The 19,246-nt window shown below is 34.5% G+C and overlaps 1 protein-coding gene across 6 annotated transcripts; it reads right to left on the minus strand.

Annotated features, from left to right (window-relative positions):
- Positions 1-7,533: 7,533 nt before the first annotated feature.
- On the minus strand, positions 7,534-14,483 carry LOC112291913 (uncharacterized). 6 transcript variants are annotated; one of them, XM_024539899.3, is made up of 22 exons: positions 13,943-14,483; positions 13,572-13,768; positions 13,307-13,370; positions 12,969-13,075; positions 12,690-12,813; positions 12,350-12,465; positions 12,098-12,214; positions 11,805-11,976; positions 11,546-11,690; positions 11,221-11,309; positions 10,955-11,065; positions 10,626-10,715; positions 10,331-10,402; positions 9,992-10,066; positions 9,765-9,856; positions 9,561-9,627; positions 9,278-9,345; positions 9,092-9,161; positions 8,820-8,920; positions 8,585-8,655; positions 8,304-8,416; positions 7,534-8,166 (listed from the first exon to the last, which is right to left on the minus strand). In XM_024539899.3, the coding sequence occupies exons 1-22, from the start codon at positions 14,126-14,128 to the stop codon at positions 7,888-7,890; spliced, it is 2,526 nt and encodes an 841-aa protein (XP_024395667.1). In that variant the 5' UTR covers positions 14,129-14,483; the 3' UTR covers positions 7,534-7,887. The 6 variants fall into 6 exon arrangements, with proteins under 6 accessions (XP_024395667.1, XP_024395665.1, XP_024395664.1 ...); XM_024539897.3 differs by having other exon boundaries at positions 12,114-12,214; positions 12,358-12,465; positions 12,969-13,129; XM_024539896.3 differs by having other exon boundaries at positions 12,969-13,129.
- Between the last annotated feature and the right edge of the window lie 4,763 nt (positions 14,484-19,246).

A 19,246-nucleotide genomic window follows, 5' to 3' on the forward strand; every position in this document is an offset into this window, starting at 1 on the left:
AAACAAACTATCATTAAAATAATAATCTTGATATTACACATTATCCACTTTTAGCCAATCAATAATCATCTTGAAATAAATATTCCAATGCATAGCTTTCTTCCATTCTACTCTTCTAATTAGGTTTTGAAATGATACTATTAACAATAATGATTTTTATCTTATTTTTTAATTCAAGCTTTAAGTCTAATTTCTTTAATAAGATGTTTAGCATGGTGTGTTGTCGTCCTTGCTTGTCCTTAAGCTAAATGTCAAAAAGTTATAATTTTTCTTCCCAATAATGATATCATGATTTTATATTTTTTAGATATAAATAATGTAGCAGGGGCCAATGGTTAATCCAAAATATCACTAGCTTCTTCAATATATAGTGTAGCTACACCTTTGTAGCATGTACAATTGTTAATTGCTCTCGATCACATGCAAAATAATTATTCTTTGCCTTTCTAAGCTTGCATGATTTATATGCCAAAAATTGAAGGTTCCTATCAAAGTCTTATTGAAGGATTGCACCAATAGCAAAGTCAAAAGTATTTATGTCATATATACATGGAAGCTTGAGATTATATGGTTGTAGTATTAGAGTAATAATGAATACGTCCAATTGCTTTCATCTTATCTTGCCCCATGTGCACACGTTTAGAAGATACTACATACTTCAAAAAAGTGATCTCTGACTTCCAAAGTTCATACTTTGATTGCTTGTAAGAAAAGCGACTATCTTCTAGCCAACACAACACTTTCTGTAGATGTTGCTCACAATTCTCAAAGATTTTATTGTAGATTAGAATATCATTGATAAAGACAACTACATACTTATCCAAAAAATCTTAAAACAATCTGTTCATATAATTGATGAAGGAGGTTGAAGCATTGATGAGTCCAAAAGATAAAATAAGCTATTTAAAATATCCATAGTGCATATAAAATGCTATCTTTTCACTATATTCTTTATTACTCTAAGATTATATGGTTGTAGTATTAGAGTAATAATGAATATTCTTTTTTGTAATAGGTATCTACCAATAGCCACTGTGAAGACCCAATTTGCTAAAGATGATTGCACGTTGAAGTTGGTTAAGAAGATCATCCATGCATAGAAGTGGATATGCATTTTTGATAGTCTACTTATTGAAGCTTCAATAGTCAATGCAAAGCCAAAGTCCACCATCATTTTTAGGTGTAAAGAATACAAGTATTCTTCATAGCAATGTGCTTTTTCAAATGGGGCCTTTCTCCAAGAATTTGTCTAATGACTTTTGTAATTCTTCAAGTTCATTTAATGTTAGATAATAAATTTGTTGACTTGCCAGGTTGGCCTCATGCAATAGTTCTATTTGTTGAAGTGGTATGTTACTAAGTAAGTCAATTCAAAAGACATTTCAATATTCATGTATAAATTGTTTTGTCTATTTTATCCCTTTAATTGTCTTTTTCACTATTGAGGCTAGATTTAGAACCACTACATATATCAATTGCTTATGTTGTATTTACTTCTTTGTAAAGGTCATCTCTATAAGTAAGCCTTTAGTCATAGATCATTTTGCTGCTTCACTCAATGTGGAGATATAAAGAATTACCTTACATCTATCATCTTTGAAAAAAATCATTGTTATTAGCCAATTAATTTGCTTATTTTTTTTACCTCTAGCCATAGCATATTAAAGATAGCATCATATCTAAGCTTTATTATCTTAAAATTCTTGCTTAAGGCATAAATATTACTCAACCTCAATATTTTTTCTTTACATGTCTCTCTTAATATGTTCTCTTGGTCATCTATTAGGTATATACTCCTTCCTTTTATCACTTTGATTTTAATCACAAATCAATCAATAATCCAACTCAAGATATAATTCCACTTAATTACATAATCTATAAGCATAATCTATAAGCATTTGATATAGCTATCCTCTTAGTCGACCCGTTAGACTTACTAGTCAACTCTTTTGATAGTTGTCTAAGGCCATGTCATTTGTCTCTAAGAGACAATAACTATTCCTAGTACTAATCCTCAATGCCTTTATTGGAAATCTCTGTTTTTTTGCTCCACTTTTTTATCCACTTGGTGAGCCTCGAGATTGTGAATTTGCCTCAATTTGTTGGTGCTTGAACTTTGATGTTTTGGACAATCTCTAATTTGATGGGATAATTCCCGATAGTAGAAATATAATCCCTTCAATATCAATATTTGTCATCTCTATAGTATTAATAGTCTTTATAGGGCATTAATCTCTATTGGTATTGATTGTTGAGTAATAGTATTGAATAGCTATATAAAACTCTGTATTATAGATTGTGCTTTATAATTTTTGAAATCTATAGCATTAATCATCTTTATAATCTTAATTGATTCTTTAAATGTTTATAGATCCTTTAATTCCACTTCTTGCTAGACCATAGGTTTTAACCTTTGTATAATTTAATCTACCATTTTTGCCTCTAAAACATTGCCAATTTGGAGACATAAGAACTTAAATTGAGAGACTTAATCTTGCACTAATCTAGATTATGTAAGATTAGTCAAGTAATTATATGCTAACTTAAGTTTATTAAAATCATTAAAATATGATTGTATTCTTTTCATTGATGAGCCAAAATTGAATCTTAAGTTCAATCTAAAACTCCTCTCAATCACAAAATCCACCTTAAGCTCCATAGCTTTGAGCTCAATGTTGCTACCAAATGACTGCCATACCTCTCAAATAACTAGTTATATATATATAATTCTTTTGTTGGTGTTTGTCATAGATAGTTGGAGATATTATCCCATGCTCAAGAGCCATTGATATAAATCTTGCCTTGAAGTTCTAGAATATGTATCAAGCTTGTTCAATTTCATTCTAACAAATATCAATTTCCTTGCTCTAGAGACTTCTATTTGCCCTTGTAGAGTAGCTATCTAATTTAGGAGGTATTATATCTAAGTTTCTATTTGAGGTTACTTTGCCATATCTTCCATACTATAATTTCTTTGTTAGACTCTACTACTATAACATCTTCTCTTCTTCTAGTTGACTTCTTAAAAATAACTCGTTATAACTCCAAAACAACATCCACTATGACTACAACAACTTACTTCTAACTAGAGAGTGGCTCTCAATATACTACTAAAGAATAAATTAATACTGGCTCTAATAGAAATGAAATGAGATTGGACTCTCTCCAAGATCTAAAATCCTTCCAATCTATAGCAACATAAATTTTGACATGACGTAATTAAAGTAGATCAGAACAAAATTAAACAGAAGCAAAAAAAAATAGAACATAAAAAGAAAAATAAAAATAAAAAAATAGAATAGAATATAACAAAAAAATACAAACTAAACTTTATTAAGAAAAAATATTCAATTAAATAGCCTTAATTAGTCCTATTTATATTTTATTCAACCATCTTAGAACTTTTTAAAATATTCATAATAGTAGATCCCATCAAAATAATTGCTTTAAGTCCTTTTAAAATATTCCATAATAGATTCTACATGGACCACCAACTTAATCTTAATTCTAAAAACTTCTAAAAACTTTTCAAAAATAGCTCCAACTACCTATTTCTATGCATCAACAATACAAATATCTTATCCATGCCTCATTACACATGTGATAGTTGTAAGTTTTTTTTTGAACACTAATACATTATATAAAGGTATTCATTTAGTCTTTTTCATAAGTCTAAATGACATTCTTGTTGCTTTTCTCAAGAAATATACAAGTCTAAGTTTTAATATAAGACACTCTCTTCACTTGCTATTAAACATAATAGAAAATAAATAAATAAACTTCATTGACTCATAAACATAAGGCCCTCTATTAGCCTTTTACATACTTGCATAAACTATTTGCTTAACCTCTCACATATGATAGCAAGTACTCTCATTGCCCTCTCACATAGAAGCAAAGGGTTAAGAAAAAAAAAGAAATACTCTTATAGCTTCTCACATAGAAGCTAAGACTACTTTGCTCACACTTGAGCTTAGGCCTAAGGTTCTTTATGCTCTGATACCATGAAGGTATTTGGGATGAATAAAAAAAAATAAAAGATGATGAGGCTTGCTTCTCACAATGCTTAAGTATTCTTAGTAACATATATTATACTGAGTACATCATACTGAGTACATACTTAATATGTACTCTGCATTATATTATGTATCCTCTATTTAAGTACATATACATTGAGTAAGTATAGTGATGACTACGTAGATTCTACTGAGTACGTTCATATAATAGTGTATACTAACTAGACAAGTAGTGACCTAAATACGTGGGGCTATGATTATACTAACAAGAAAGACTGAGGCTTCTCACTATCACCTTGGATTCTCTGCCTGCTTTCCAGAGAGTGTAACTGATGAATTACAGGATACAGACCCCCGTCACTTTTCTACGTGACACAGCTCATTGCTTTAGGATCCAAGTGAGATGGAGACAAGGACTAAGTTTTGGTGTAATTCAGGCTTGGATAGATCGCCTTCTGGGGCTTGGTCCACGATTGAAGAGGCTGCATCTCGTTTTAGTTGAGCTGTGCTGCTCACCTATTTGTCAGAACCAGTGATGAACGACGTTGGAGTGTACTCACCGCCTCCAGGAATACGCTTCATAATCCAGCCCATATTCAAACTGTATACTTCCTCGAAGCCTAAGCTTCACACAACAAGAAATCATAAGGTTGTGCTTTTAGTGAGTATGATATTGTCCTTCTGAACAGGGAAGCGCCAGCACAATCCAACCTCTCTACATGCTTCAATGTCATTCAAACTCTAGAATTTGCTAATTTTGACTAACATATGGCAGCTTAGTGGTGAGATTCTAATTCCAGCCGATTACATGACAATAGTGTAGAGCATAGTAACAAATTTCAGTACTAGCCAGTCCAATAGTCAAGTTTGATAAATTGCACCTAATTTGGTGTTTTGGCCAAAGCTTGCAGAGAAGTGTTGTTTCCCATGTTTCTTCTCCATCTGTAATACTTTAATAGAATAATATTTAGGATTTCCCACTGAGAAAATTGGTAGAAACTAAGATTGAATGAGTAGCTAAGACATACAATCATATATATATATATATATATATATATATTAAATAGACCCAAGTTTTTATGAAATTGACCCACTCATTCTAACCATTATGAAAAAAAAACATGACTTTTAGATTTATTTCTCCACTATTGGATTTGCAACCAATAAAAACTAACCACATTTATCATGGCTACCATATTTTTCATCAAGAGTGGATTGATTTTGTAAAAGCATGGATCTATTTAACATTATATATATATATATATATATATATATATTTATATATAATTTTATTTAAAATATTTTACTTTATTTAAATTAGAGACAAAAAAATATCTTAGTCAAGAAGACTAAAAAAATCATAAATAATAAGAATTTACTATTTAAATTATTATTTTTAGTTAAAAATATACTTATACGTTTGATTATTAAAAAATCATTAGATATTTTATTTTTATTATTATTATTACTATTTTATATATATTAAACTAAAAATATGTCAAAAGAAGAATTCAAGAACCATCATGCACTAGTACAAAACAAGCACCAATCTTGCCAAAATAATCATTAAAGATTGATTCACTTGAACTTAAATTCACCAAATTACTCAAAAATATAAACAACAAGCTAATAATTTTAATTACTTGAGAAATATTATGTTAAAAAATGATAATAAAAAAAATTATGTTTAATCATTTAAATTAGGATTTTTTACTTGAAAAAAGTCTATTTCATTTACAATTGTGGATCCAACTATAATAATAGTATATTACCACTTTTTAGTAATTAGAATCCAAATAATTAACATACCATTACAAAAAACTTTCTTGAATACCAAGTTTTATATTAATAGTAATAATAATAATCTATTTATACAAAATTATCTAAATTCGTAACAACAACATATAATTTTAAAATAGAAAATGAATCAATCTTCTAATAGTTACAACCATTTTTTAAAAATTAAATAGAGCTACAATTTAGAAGTTAGAATAAAAAAAGAAATAAAGAAAATCCTAATTTTTTATTTTTATTTTAGGACTTCCAAAAAAGCTTAGTTTTTTTTGCATGAATGCTTCTTTAACATAATAGAACACCTATTTGAATTTTTGTATATGGTCTTATAAAAATTTATCAGAAATTAGGTTAGGCTTATATGTTGACAATATTGACTATGGCCCATATAATTATTTGGTTCATTAAGCTAGATATACAATAACTCCAAATTATATTAAAATAGCTTAGAATGATTCTAACAAATTATTTTATATAGGTACTATAGAACTAATAGACTAAATTAGATGGTTATTTTTTATAAAAAAATAATAATATATAAGAAGAAGAATAAACTATATATACATATACATATATAAGCATCTATATTATTAATTAAAGAGATTCTTATTCTTTCTTCTTATTTTGAAAAAAAAATTAGATGAATTTGTTGAATATAAATTACAATAGTTTTTTATTCTTTCTAAAAATATCATCAGTTATAGATATACCTACTAAAAAATACAAGATTAATTTTGTGAAAAAATATGTTTAAGAAGATAAAATAAAAAATTAGTTCTTGGGCTTTTGTATCACATAATTTATGTTCTTACAGCATTATAATAGGTTATTTAGACAAAAGACTATTATAATATTGTAAAATATTTATATTTCGTTTTGTGAATTATTAAAACTTAATTATTATTTAATAATATGTATAATTTCATTTATTTAAATAAGATAAGTAAAGAATATGATTTTATATTAATCTTATTAATTTTATTAATCTCTCTTAATAAACTTATTGTTGTACTTCAAGAGAAGATGGACCATGCTTTTAAAAAAAACAATGTAACTTAGAAGTTATCAAAAGAAACCAATCTACATTACTATCATTTTGATTTTTGTCAAATAATAATAGCATAATAAGATAGTTTTAATTTTTAAGAAATGTATAAATACATAAAAATTCATAATTGATAGTATCATTAAATACCTTGAAGATTGTTATTATATGTCTATTCTATAGTTAGAAATGTATCCTATTGTATTACATATATCAATTACATTCAAATCCAAGTCCAACATAACTTCTATTTTTTTATTTTTTTATATTTTTTATCTCCACCAAACATTGTATGATTGACTATGTCTAAGTTGATAGAAATTACTCATAAACATTGATATTAAAATTGGTTCTTGTGGTCACAATATTTTTCAACCTCAAACTAACTTTGTAGATTGATGTTTGCTGCTATTTATTGTATATTCCACTTTGACAAGCCCTACCTCCACTCTCAAATTGTTATATATATATATATATATATATATATATATTTTTAGTCCTCTTTCTCCCATATGATTACTATACACATGTTGCAACATGAGACGGACAGAGAAGCCTCTCCATTCCACACGACGTACATTACATGACCATCTCATATGAAGAAATCCATTAGTCAATATTCACTTCAATATGCAATGGAGTTTAAGAATCACTAATACCAGAAACAAAAAGCTTGACTACCCTCAAAAGATTTTTGTTGATTTTTGTTGTTGTGAAGCTCCCAGGATGCTGAGCCCCCGGACTGTGGGTGGATACAGTCTTCTCTCCCTCGTGGACTCTTCACTAATGTGGGTCCTCTTTACTCTTTTCAACCTGCTCACTACCAGGATATACAAGCACCACTGTCTTGGTATGAATGACAAAAAAAAGCTGCCAAACAATAGCATGATGATCCAGATGACACTGTTGGGTGAGCACTTGTTCTCGTGCTGGGGTCGAGCAGACAATTCAGTTATGATTATCAGCTTGCAGCCATCTGCACTCCAACACTGAAACAACATGGAATACATTCGGAGCCAAGTTGTGAAATTGCTAAACTGCTGTTGTCTTGATGACAAGCTTTCGTGACGCTTCCGTCCTTTTACCCATGATCAACTTCCTGGCCTTTCGGCAACGTTTCGCTACAATCTCCATAAGTCCCTCATGGAGGCCCTTGTTTTCAACTGTTGCAGCCAGTTTTGAAGACGCTGCTTGGGGAGTATGCTCTCGTGGTGGAGTCTTCATGGTTCCAATCCCAAGAAGTTGGTAGCGTCCATCTGGCCTCATCTCCCACGCATTTCGACGGTCGCACAAGCAGGCATCCAGCATTTCCTAAGGTCACCCAAAAAGACAAAACATCCGTCTTAGATGACCTTGGAATAAAACAATCAACTTTGTATAAAAACTTGAGCAGCTTTAAGTGGATTTGCAAGAGATGCGAGACAGTAGGTGATGGTGGTGTATTTCACCTGTAGTTCCTTCTGCAAAGGCTCAGCTTCAACGGGAACCACGACTTCGACTCGGCGAGTTAGATTACGATTCATCCAATCCGCCGATCCCATGTAGTACTCGGCCTTCCCTCCTGCCAAGCACAAAAAATACACGTTTGAAATATGAAAAACGCTAACAGATAATCGTGCCGCTAAAAACGATTTTCAAAGCGGTTGTGATCATATCGACTTATTTGCAAACACGGCATCACCATAACGACAATTACTTCTAAACTGTTGCACAAAAAGCATAAGCTCACCATTCTCAAAGCGCATGACTCGATGATGCTCTAAAAACCTTCCAATAATACTGACCACTCGTATGTTATCGCTGTATAAATCCACCAATGCCAACGTACACATTCATATATTAGGAAAGCATGAGAATATCGTTACCTATAAAGTGGCAGAATGAGAACCGTACTAGTTAATACAATCTTTAACCCAATAATGAAGCTGACATAAAAATATGATCGCCTTAGATGAATACAATACCTGACATTAGGAATTCCAGTGCGAATGCGACACATGCCGCGAACTATACAGTCCACTTTTACGCCTGCTTTAGAAGCTTCGTACAACTTTGTTACCATCACCTGCCATGGAAGTGTTTTTGTTAGTCCACATCCCTCTCCTCCACAAGTGATTTTTTCACGTATCAAAGCTTCAATCCATATCATTTCAGTTCTTATTACAAAACAGTAACAGCTCTCTGATATCCAATAAGAGGGAAATGTCAATTGTGAGGAGAAGAATATAAGCTATACCTGGTCATCAAGCCCGTTACATTTAACGATGATGCTAGCAGGCTTTCCCATCTGGGCATTGACAATCTCCCTATCACAAGTTCACGCCACAATAACAAACCTTAAGAATGCTGGAGCATATTGAGCACGACATACCATTTGCAATTCAAAAAGAAGCCAAACATTATGTCACCTACTGATGGTTACCTTTCTATGAGCCAAACGAACTCATTTCGCATAGTTCCTGGTGAAACCAACAACTTAAGATAAGCCACCTGCAGAGCCGCACCAAAAGGTTTCATTTTCAAGCAAAACCTGTGACTATCACGGTAAAGCACACGCACCCAAGAGTTACGGTTAACCTGCTACTACTCTTCCTTATCTATCTACCTCTAACGATATTAAAAGTTACTCAAAAGGAAATGATACAGCAATGATTGTTGGTGCGCCAAGATATCTCCGAAGTTCCAAAAGTATTGCAGCATTGCACCTGTCTGTGATAACCAGTCAAATATTTAAAGAGGTTTATAACGTCCATCCCCAGATCAGGATCGCAGCTGCAAACAAAGGATAACCAATTAGCACTTTGATACACCAATTTATGAGCCTTCCTTATCACACGAAGACCATATGAGAAGTGACCACTTCTGAAGCACATCAGCTAGATGTTAAAAGCTGTGGAAAGCAATCAAACCTGAGAAGGCCGAAGTCTGTGTACACTGATGCCGTTCGGGGATTATAATTTCCAGTTCCTATATGGACGTATGTTCGAAGTCCGTCATCTTCCTGTCAAACGCATAATAAATCACCTTTCCTGTGACTGTGTATAAGTGACTCGCAGCACTGGGTTATCAAGTGAAACGAATGTGCAGTGATTAATGAGAATATAGAATCGGTCGGCAAACGTAACTCCAAAAGTACCTTCCGTACTACCAGGATGCATTTACAATGCGTTTTGAGTCCTATCAGTCCGTATACAACGTTACAGCAGGCATCCTGCACGGACCATAAGTTTCATATTGTAACATTCTCTGATGGCCAGCACAAAAATGCATAACGAAACAAATACTATTACAACAAGTTTCGACGTCAAAAATAATCAATAAATAAATGAACTCACCCTCTAACACTCCCTCCCTCCTCCCACCCCCCCCCCCTTTTTTTCTTTTTTCTTATTTACTTTATTTTTTCTAGCTTGTATTCTGTTTTTGTTTGTGTTGGTGGTTTAGAAATAAAGAAAGAAGTAATTTAACGACTTACTTCCAACTTTTGAGCAAATCCAATATTTCTTTCTTCATCAAATCGAGCTTTTAATTCCACCAGCACAGCCACCTGAGTAGGTAAGCAAACCATTCAATAACAATCTTACACAAAAGAAATAAAACAAGTGATAACAGCGCTGATCTTAATGAAAGGGTTGATCCCAAGGAGAAAAACCACACTTGGCTCACGCATGACAGTAAAATGCAATCGTCTATCACATAAAGCAGGCTCAAAAGTGAATGTCATTGAGCTATACAGACCTGAAATTGTAAAGCGCACAGCTCAAACTAACCTGCTTTCCGGACTCAGCGGCTTTCGCTAGTGCAGAGATGACAGGACTATCATTGCTAGTACGATAAAGAGTGGCTTTAATGGCCATCACCTGCAATCTTCAAATATTAGAAACGTCAAGAGGGGTATCCAGCAACGGTTTTTTATAGATTAAATGTAATATAGGATAATTGCTAACGTGAAAAGCACCAACAGAGACTACGAGGGTACTAGTTTGTGTGAACATCTAGAATCAGTCAAGTCAACCTGAAGGCAATGCCAACACAAATTTCGCAAGCTATTACCTATACATTGGGTACAACCTACTTAACGCGCTGGATCACTTTGTACCTTCGGGTCATTTGCGGCTGCTTCTACAAAGTGTTGGATACTTGTTACAAAACTGTGATAAGGATGATGAAGTAGAATGTCTCCTTTCCTTATAACTTCAAAAATATCAGCCTGCAAACAGTCACCAGATAGAATCAGTAAACATCTTTACCTTGCGAGAAGGTGAATGCGACAATAGTGTAGTTTTATCAAGTGCTAAAAAAAAACGGTAGCCTTTCAATTAATGGATAGTACACTTGAAAAGGAAAATGGAAGAGTAAACTTACTCCCTGTATTCGTGGATGAGTCTTAGGGGTCCAAGGTGTGTAAACAAGAGATGAATTCACCTCAAGCTTCACTGGTAATGAAGCCAGCTCTATTTACAGCAAGCGGATCAAGCTATTAGGGTACAGAAACCACTTCAAAGTATCTCCAAAACTAAATAAATAATATCCGCCATCAAACTCTTGACTTGGATATTATAATCACAGATCTGGATTTTGGTCATGGAGTTCATTGAGCAGGGAAAAGACCATGCAGTTGGTTTGAGCACCTTTCAATACAGTTTCTGACTAAAAAAACAGTTCACTGAACCTTTTAAAGGCTTCTCACCTCCCAATGCAATGGGTCCGCAGACAGCGTAGACATCGTTTAAATCATTAAGACCTAGCTCCATAACCAACCGCTGAACAACTTCTAGAGGCATCTCGCGGTCTACCTCCAGCCGTACAAAAGGAGCAAATCTGAGTTCTCTCATCTGATATAAGGCTCAGTTAGTGGAATCCAACAGAAGTATACTTCTTCAAAACATGCTCAGAAAGTACAAGTTTGTGTGGGCAACAGCTACCACTTGAGAAAAGAGTATGCTGACCTCGTCAGCTATCATCTCCAGAAGGTCTTCAGCCTCCTCCTCATTTCGAGCAACATCTGCATTACGAGTCGTTCGAAACGCGTATGCACCTTTGATCTCCATTCCACCAAACAGAAGATCCAAATTGTTTATTATAATATCCTCTACTGGCACAAACGCATTCCTGTTGTACCTGATCGGATTGATGTCCAGTCCGTGTGTTAATGGTGCGAACACAGAAGTAAGCACATTGAACCAAGTCTTCACACTTATGTAAAGTTGAAACAGACCTTCAATTAGCAGTTTAAACTTACGATTTACTAAACGTACTCATCAGTTTCAGTAAATTCCAAGCTCTTCCATCGCTCCAATCCAGATGGTACAGAAACAATCGCAAATTGAACAGCATCATCATAAGGATCTCTGAGAACCTGTGCATCCCACAACGTAGAACAATCCTATGAAGACCATGCAAACTTTCGTTTGTCCAGAGCTGTTGAAAGATCATGTAGGCATCTCGAAATCAAATTTCAACACATAGAATCCAATAAGAATGACAGAAACACCTTCGTACCACCGCAATGCTTAATGTCAGGTTACCAATGTAGGGAAATGGATGTCCAGGGTCCACTGCTAAAGGCGTCAGGATGGGCTCCAAAGCTGACTTGAAGTACAATCTAAGCTGAACAGTAAGAAGTTCAAGAAAATTGAGGTGACATGAACACACAAGTGGATCTTTTTTATACACAGTCCCAAGGAAGTGTCGTTACAAATATATGGTCAACTAACATAGAAACCTCAAAGAATGAAAATGACACGATAAAAAACATGAAATTTCTCATCGATACAAAACCTGCAACGAATCCAGTGAAACCACTGTCAGATGTGCGCGTTTAGACAAAGTACCTGATCTTTCTCATGCAAATGAAGTCCATCATAGTCAACCAGCTTTATTTCCTTCTTGTTGAGTGCTGGTAGAAGTTCCTCGGTTAGGCAAGCAATTTGAGTGTCCACCATCAGCCGCACGTCCCTACATCAAAAGAGTTCCAGTACCTTATGAAATATACCACACACAAGTGTCTTGAAAAGAGCTGGACGATTCGGGCAACTCTGCCGGAGCCTACATTCAATGACGTAATCCACCATTTCATCGTTTAACAAAACTGTAGCAGATGATGTTCGTACCGCGCAATATGCTTTAGCTGTTGCTGAGGAGTCCAAGCCATTCGCGGCTGAAGCTTGATGAGATTTTCCACACCTGCAGCTTCTTGCCTCTTTAGAGCTCCAACGCGCTTACAAAAAAACTCGTCTATATTACAGGCAGAGATAGCCAAAAACCGCAGCCGCTGCAAATTACAAATGTATGTGGGAAAATACACACATGTAATTTCAAAGTCTATAAGTTTTAAGCTGAAGGCTAAACTTCGCACATACTCTTCTTAGTTTCTCCACGTAACCACAAACCCCGTGGCTACTTTCGTCAGGGGAAAAAGATGCAATAATGGCCATCTTGAGTAAAATACCTCAAAGAGCGGAACATGTACATCAAGCGCCATATGCAGCACCCGCCAATTGAAAGCAAGCCAGCTACAAACCAAACTAAAGGTGTTAGCACTGACCCTATAACAACAACATCGTAGACGACCAAACATGTAGGACATTCTTTGGAGAAATTCCACTAATTTCGTACACAAAAATGTCCCTCAATCTAACAGAATCTAATATATTGTGACAGACTAAGTGCTCCATGCTCTTCACAAAGGGCAAATGATAGAGAAGCCACTGCACCTTAGCTCTTTGTTGTAAACCAAATCCGCTACAACCAGTGCATCTAATCCAATGTCTGCAACGTCGGCTTCGAGTCCCTCTTGTTTTTGCAGCGGCATGACAACATTCCCCAACGCATATGGCTCGCCCAGCTCATCAGAAACCTCAACAATTTTGGATGCCCTCGACTTCCTGGGCTTTGGTTTGGTGTCGGATACCTGTGTCAGTCTTGTGAATGAGAACGAGTATGCATAATCACACACCTCTTCCTCTGCATAGACTACCGACAACTGAAAGTTATCACTTAATGATAATCACACCTCACACCCACGGAGGCAGCTACATGATATAGTGAAAGATTGACAGCAAAACTGAAGGAGGCAGGGCCTCACCTTGAAATTCGAAGCCTGCGCTGTGTCATCCTGTTTCTTAAGACCCTCTTCGGGCAAGACCAGAGTACCAAACTTCAGGTCAAACCCACCCAAAAGATTCACTGTCGAAGCTCCATCTTCCGAAAACCCGTCACCGTTTAGACTCTCTCTCCCAGTCTCACCAGACTCTGCAGAGATCTGGCTCATGACATTATCAAAAACTCGGCGGCCTCTCCTGGGCAGATGCCTATTCTTACTCTAACTCTTCCTCAACCACCAAACCTCACTCAACTGACCTAATCCATCTCCAGGTTGAGGACCAGGACCCGAGCACGATGCTCCCTCAGAGGCTACAGATTGCATTCTAGCAGCATTACAAATGTGGGTATAACAGAATATTGACTTAAAACTCTAAGAACGCTGATAACTGGAACCAAACAAGCAGGAACCAAACAAGCTAACACCCTAGGTGACAAAAAGTCGACGACACATCTAGTGCCAGCCTAGTCAAAACCAAGCTCCAGCATCTAGCGTCCACCACTAATCACCATCCCATGCAGGAAACTAGAAATGATGGCACTGCAAAGCAAAATCAGAATCTAAGACTCTAAGTTAGATACCCATGCTGAGGTTGAAGTGCAAGACATGGTCTTTCACTGCTCATTGCATACACCACGAGCACTGCATTATTGTTGTTGAGAAAAGACACAAAAGTAATAGTAAGTCATACACACACAAGAGTAGTAGTAAGTCATACACACACAAGAGTAGTAGTAAGTCATATACACAAGAGGGTTTCTAAGGAGAGAGAGGTTCACACTCAAAAATCTATTGATCTCGTTGTGTCTCGTATACAAGTAGAGAAAAGAGAAGAGGATAACAGTACTTCTCCACTAGACTCTAAATACTGGAGCTACAGTAATTACTGTAGTCTACAGTAAATATTATGGAGAGTACCTGCTACATTTAATGATCTCAACACTCCTCCTCGTTCATCATAATATTTAAATAATATAAAATTTGTATAGAATTATGATCTATAATTTTTTGTGATCTTGCAAGATCAACAATTGTTGCCTCATTAAAACCTTATCTAAGAAAACCTTATTTTATTTAAGGACAAAACCATAGATGAAGGAAAAAGAGTACAACATCATTTTCTTTAATTATTTAAAGAGCTCATTAACTTTCTTATTCAAGAAAAGCAAGTCACCGCATACCAATGCCATAAGTAAGTCGACGATGGTTGCTTAATGGGAGAGCTTTGGTGAAGAGATCAGCAAGGTTATTTGTTGATTCAATTTTCTTAATTATAAGTGCTTGATCAGTAATCAAGTCATGAGTATAACTAAAATACTTTGGATCACTATGCTTTGTCCTATCGCCTTTAATGAAACCAACTTGCATTTGTACAATACAAGCACTATTATCTTCATACAAGATAGTTGGAGAATCATCATATGAAAATCCACAGGTTGTTTGAATGAATTTATCAATTCATCGCAACCAAATACATTCTTGAGATGCTTCATGTAAGGCAATAATTTCTTCATGGTTGGATGAAGTTGCAGCTATTATTTGTTTCACTAATTTCCATGATATTGCAACTCTATGTCTTAAAAATACATATCATGTTTGAGATTTAGCTGTTGTAATATCAGATTTATATCCTGCATCACAATATCCAACCAATTTTGGATCTGCGGATTATGTGTAGTATAATCCCAAGCCTTCAGTATCTTTTAAATAACGTAATAAATGTTTGATGCCATTCCAATGTCGTAGTGTTGGACATGCTTTATATCTTGCAAGAACACTAACTGCAAATGCAATATCTGGTCTTGTAGATGTAGTTAAATACAAAAGTGCTCCAACCGCTGCAAGGTATGGATATTCGTCTCCCAATATTTCCTCTTCCTCCTCGCATGGACGGTATGGATTATGACCATCACGACCACGTCCAACCATTGGTGTAGACAATGGATAAGCATCAATCATATTAAATCTTTGCAAGATTCGTCTAATATACGTTAATTGGTAGAAAAAAAAGCTACCATCTGTTAGATGCATAATCTGAAGATCAATGCAGAAAGTTTTTTTTCCTACCATTTTCATCTCAAATTCACGTATAAGTAGGTTTGTAGCTATAACACATGCAGATGTAGTGCCTACTAGGTTAAGATCATCAACATATATAGCGATGATCACAAAACCAGTTTTATCTCGTTTGATAAATAAACAAGGGATTAGTGGATCACTTATAAAATTATTTGTAATTAAATAATCTCAAAGACGTTGATGCCACATTCGTCTGGATTGTTTTAAACCATACAAGGCCATACATAATTTAATACCACGATATTTTCTTGGAGCGGGTTATTTGGCCTTGAGCATCTTGCTTGCGTATTAATATCATTTTATATCCCACAGGGCGAGATGTAAGAGTGTCTACAATTGGACCAAAGATTTTTCTCTTACGCAAAGAGGCATACTCCTCCTCAATAGCAGTTTTTTATTTTGACCAATCTGAACGACACATCGTCTCTTCGATAGTTTGAGGTTCAGGATCATCTTCCTCACAAGAAAGGGCTTCTATAATCATATATGCAAATGATTCATCTACTGTAATAGATGGTCTGTCCCAATCATCCATGCCAGAGAGAAACTAAGATAGATGATGCAAAATTAAATATAATGGGAGGTCGAATCACAATTTGGTATAAACCATTTTCTGTAGTATAAGCTTTTTCAACAACTTTATGGTTCTTCGCAAGAACCAAAATCTCTTTTCTATTTAAATTGGTGGTTGAGAGGTAATAACCATTAATACGCACATCTCGGTAGCTGATCAGACTTCGAGGTGCTAAGGGTGCAAACATCGCATGTTTACATTTTATGATGGAACCCGCAGGTAATTTTACCATCAATGTGCCCTCTTGGAAACAAAACGTATTTGCTTCAGCCATGGTCATCATATTTTTAGTTTGCCAAGTTGAAGATTTTTCAATAAAAAATCATCTATCTCGCAAGATAGTATGTGTTATTGCAGAATCAAAGAGCGCATCATTTGATTTGTCATTAGAGGTTCTATCATTCATATAAGCCTCTAAGTCATCAACACCAATTGAATCCATGGACGCATCCATGGTATGAACTTCACGAGCCTCAATTCGTAATTTCTTATTTTCTTGGAATATTTTAATAAAATATTCTGAAGTATTGCACGCATGTGCTAAATATCCAACCATTCCACACTTATGGCAAGAATGCATCTCTGATTTTTGTTTTCTACTATAATTAATACTAGAACATTTATTCTTTCTATATGGGTAGAAATGTTCTTGACTATGACTACCCTAATACTTATGAGCACGTTTTCCATGTTTATATGATTTCTTTTTAGACTTTGAAATATTAAGTGCATGAGATTTTGGAACTATAGTTCCAATAGGACGAGCTTCCGCATTGCACAAGAGTAGCTCATTTTGCTTCTCCGCAAGAAATAGATAGAACATGAGATCAGAATGACTCTGAAATTTTATGTTCCTGTATTGTTGTGCAAGCATAGCAAATACAGGATGAAATGTAGAGAGAATTTTCTCAATCATTTCTTCTTCAAAAATGCTTTGTCTAGATAATCATAATTGTGAGATAATACTATATATTTCACTATTGAAAGTATTTAAATTTAGAAAATCCAAGACACATAATTGTGTCCAATTATGACGTGCATGTGGAAGAAAAATGGTCTTTTGATGATTAAACCTCGATTTAAGATTCTTTCAAAGTTCTGCAGGATCTTCCATTTCCAAATATTGATGTTGTAATGCAGGTACAAGATGACGACAAAGGAGAAGAAGTGCTTTCCAACGAATAGCAAGAGATATAAAAATACTTATTGTAGGAGATTCTTCAAACATAATGGCATCCGAGAGTTGTTCTGTAAATAAATTTGCTTTTGCCATTTTTGCCCATAATAGATAATTGTTTCCATCCACAATCAATATTAGAAATAGAAGAGCTTGAAAATATTGGAATGTAATAATAATAGTTGGAACCATAGTAGAAGCAGTTGAAGATGTTGAAGCACTCATTATAAATAAATTTGTAAAGAAAATACAAGATCAAGTAGAAAAGTTGAATAAAACATACTTTAAAATATAAAGTCAAATAAAATGATAAACTTGAACTTGAAAAAAATAAATATATATATATATATATATATATATATATATATTTTTTTTTTTTTTTTTTTAAAGAGAGAGTTGTAAATTAAAGCAACAGAACAACAATAAGATGGCGGCAGCAGGCAGCGGCATTAAGGCGGTGATGGCGGTGGGCGGCAGCGTCAGCAGCGATAGGGTGGCAGCAGCGGATTCAACGACAGGTGCGGGGCGCAACAGGGAGCAAGCGTAGGGTTGAGTTGGGCTGGATCAAGTACTCAGAGCAAACAAGGCAGGGAGTGGAACAAGTGCTCTAAGCAAGCAGCTAATGTGTGAGGGACCAACAAGAAGAACAAGATCATGATGTAGACACTGAGCAAGGATAGCAACAGGTTTGAAGAGTCAAAGACTAGAGCAAAAAATTAAGATAGTGTATAGAAGAGAATCATGCTGATAACGTGTTGAGAATGTTTAGAAAGACACAAGAGTAATAGTAAGTCATACACACACACAAGAGTAGTAGTAAGTCATACACACACACAAGAGTAGTAGTAAGTCATACACACACACAAGAGTAGTAGTAAGTCATACACACACACAAGAGTAGTAGTAAGTCATACACATAAGAAGGTTTCTAAAGAAAGAGAGCTTCACACTCAAAAATTTATTGATCTGGTTGTGTCTCTTATACAAGTAGAGAAAAGAGAAGAGGATAAACTGTACTTCTCCACTAGACTCTAAATACTGTAGCTATGGTAATTACTGTAGTCTACAATAAATATTATGGAGAGCGCCGGCTACATTTAATGATCTCAATAATTGTGATGTATGATCAAATTCGTGGTTTTTATTTTTTTGATTTTTTTTGTATTTGTTGTTTTTCTGTTTCTAGAGTGAAATTTGTTACAATGCAGAATCTATCAACAGGATCTGAGAGTGCGGAAGGGAGTGGCGCATGGATTCTGCATGTGGGTGGCAGATGGTGGAAGGATTCCAGTGTAGAATAATGTGGAATTTTAAAAATAAAAAAAAACTATATATACATATCTAGAGATTGTGAGTTTTTTTTGTTTTTATTTATAATGAAATTCAAGGCATATATAGAGAGAGGAAGAATTTACGATTGATTTATTTTATTTATAAATTCTAAAATTTTAATTGT

The sequence above is a fragment of the Physcomitrium patens genome, chromosome 14, assembly GCF_059467195.1.
Source record: "Physcomitrium patens ecotype Gransden chromosome 14, ASM5946719v1, whole genome shotgun sequence".
Lineage (NCBI taxonomy): Eukaryota > Viridiplantae > Streptophyta > Bryopsida > Funariales > Funariaceae > Physcomitrium > Physcomitrium patens.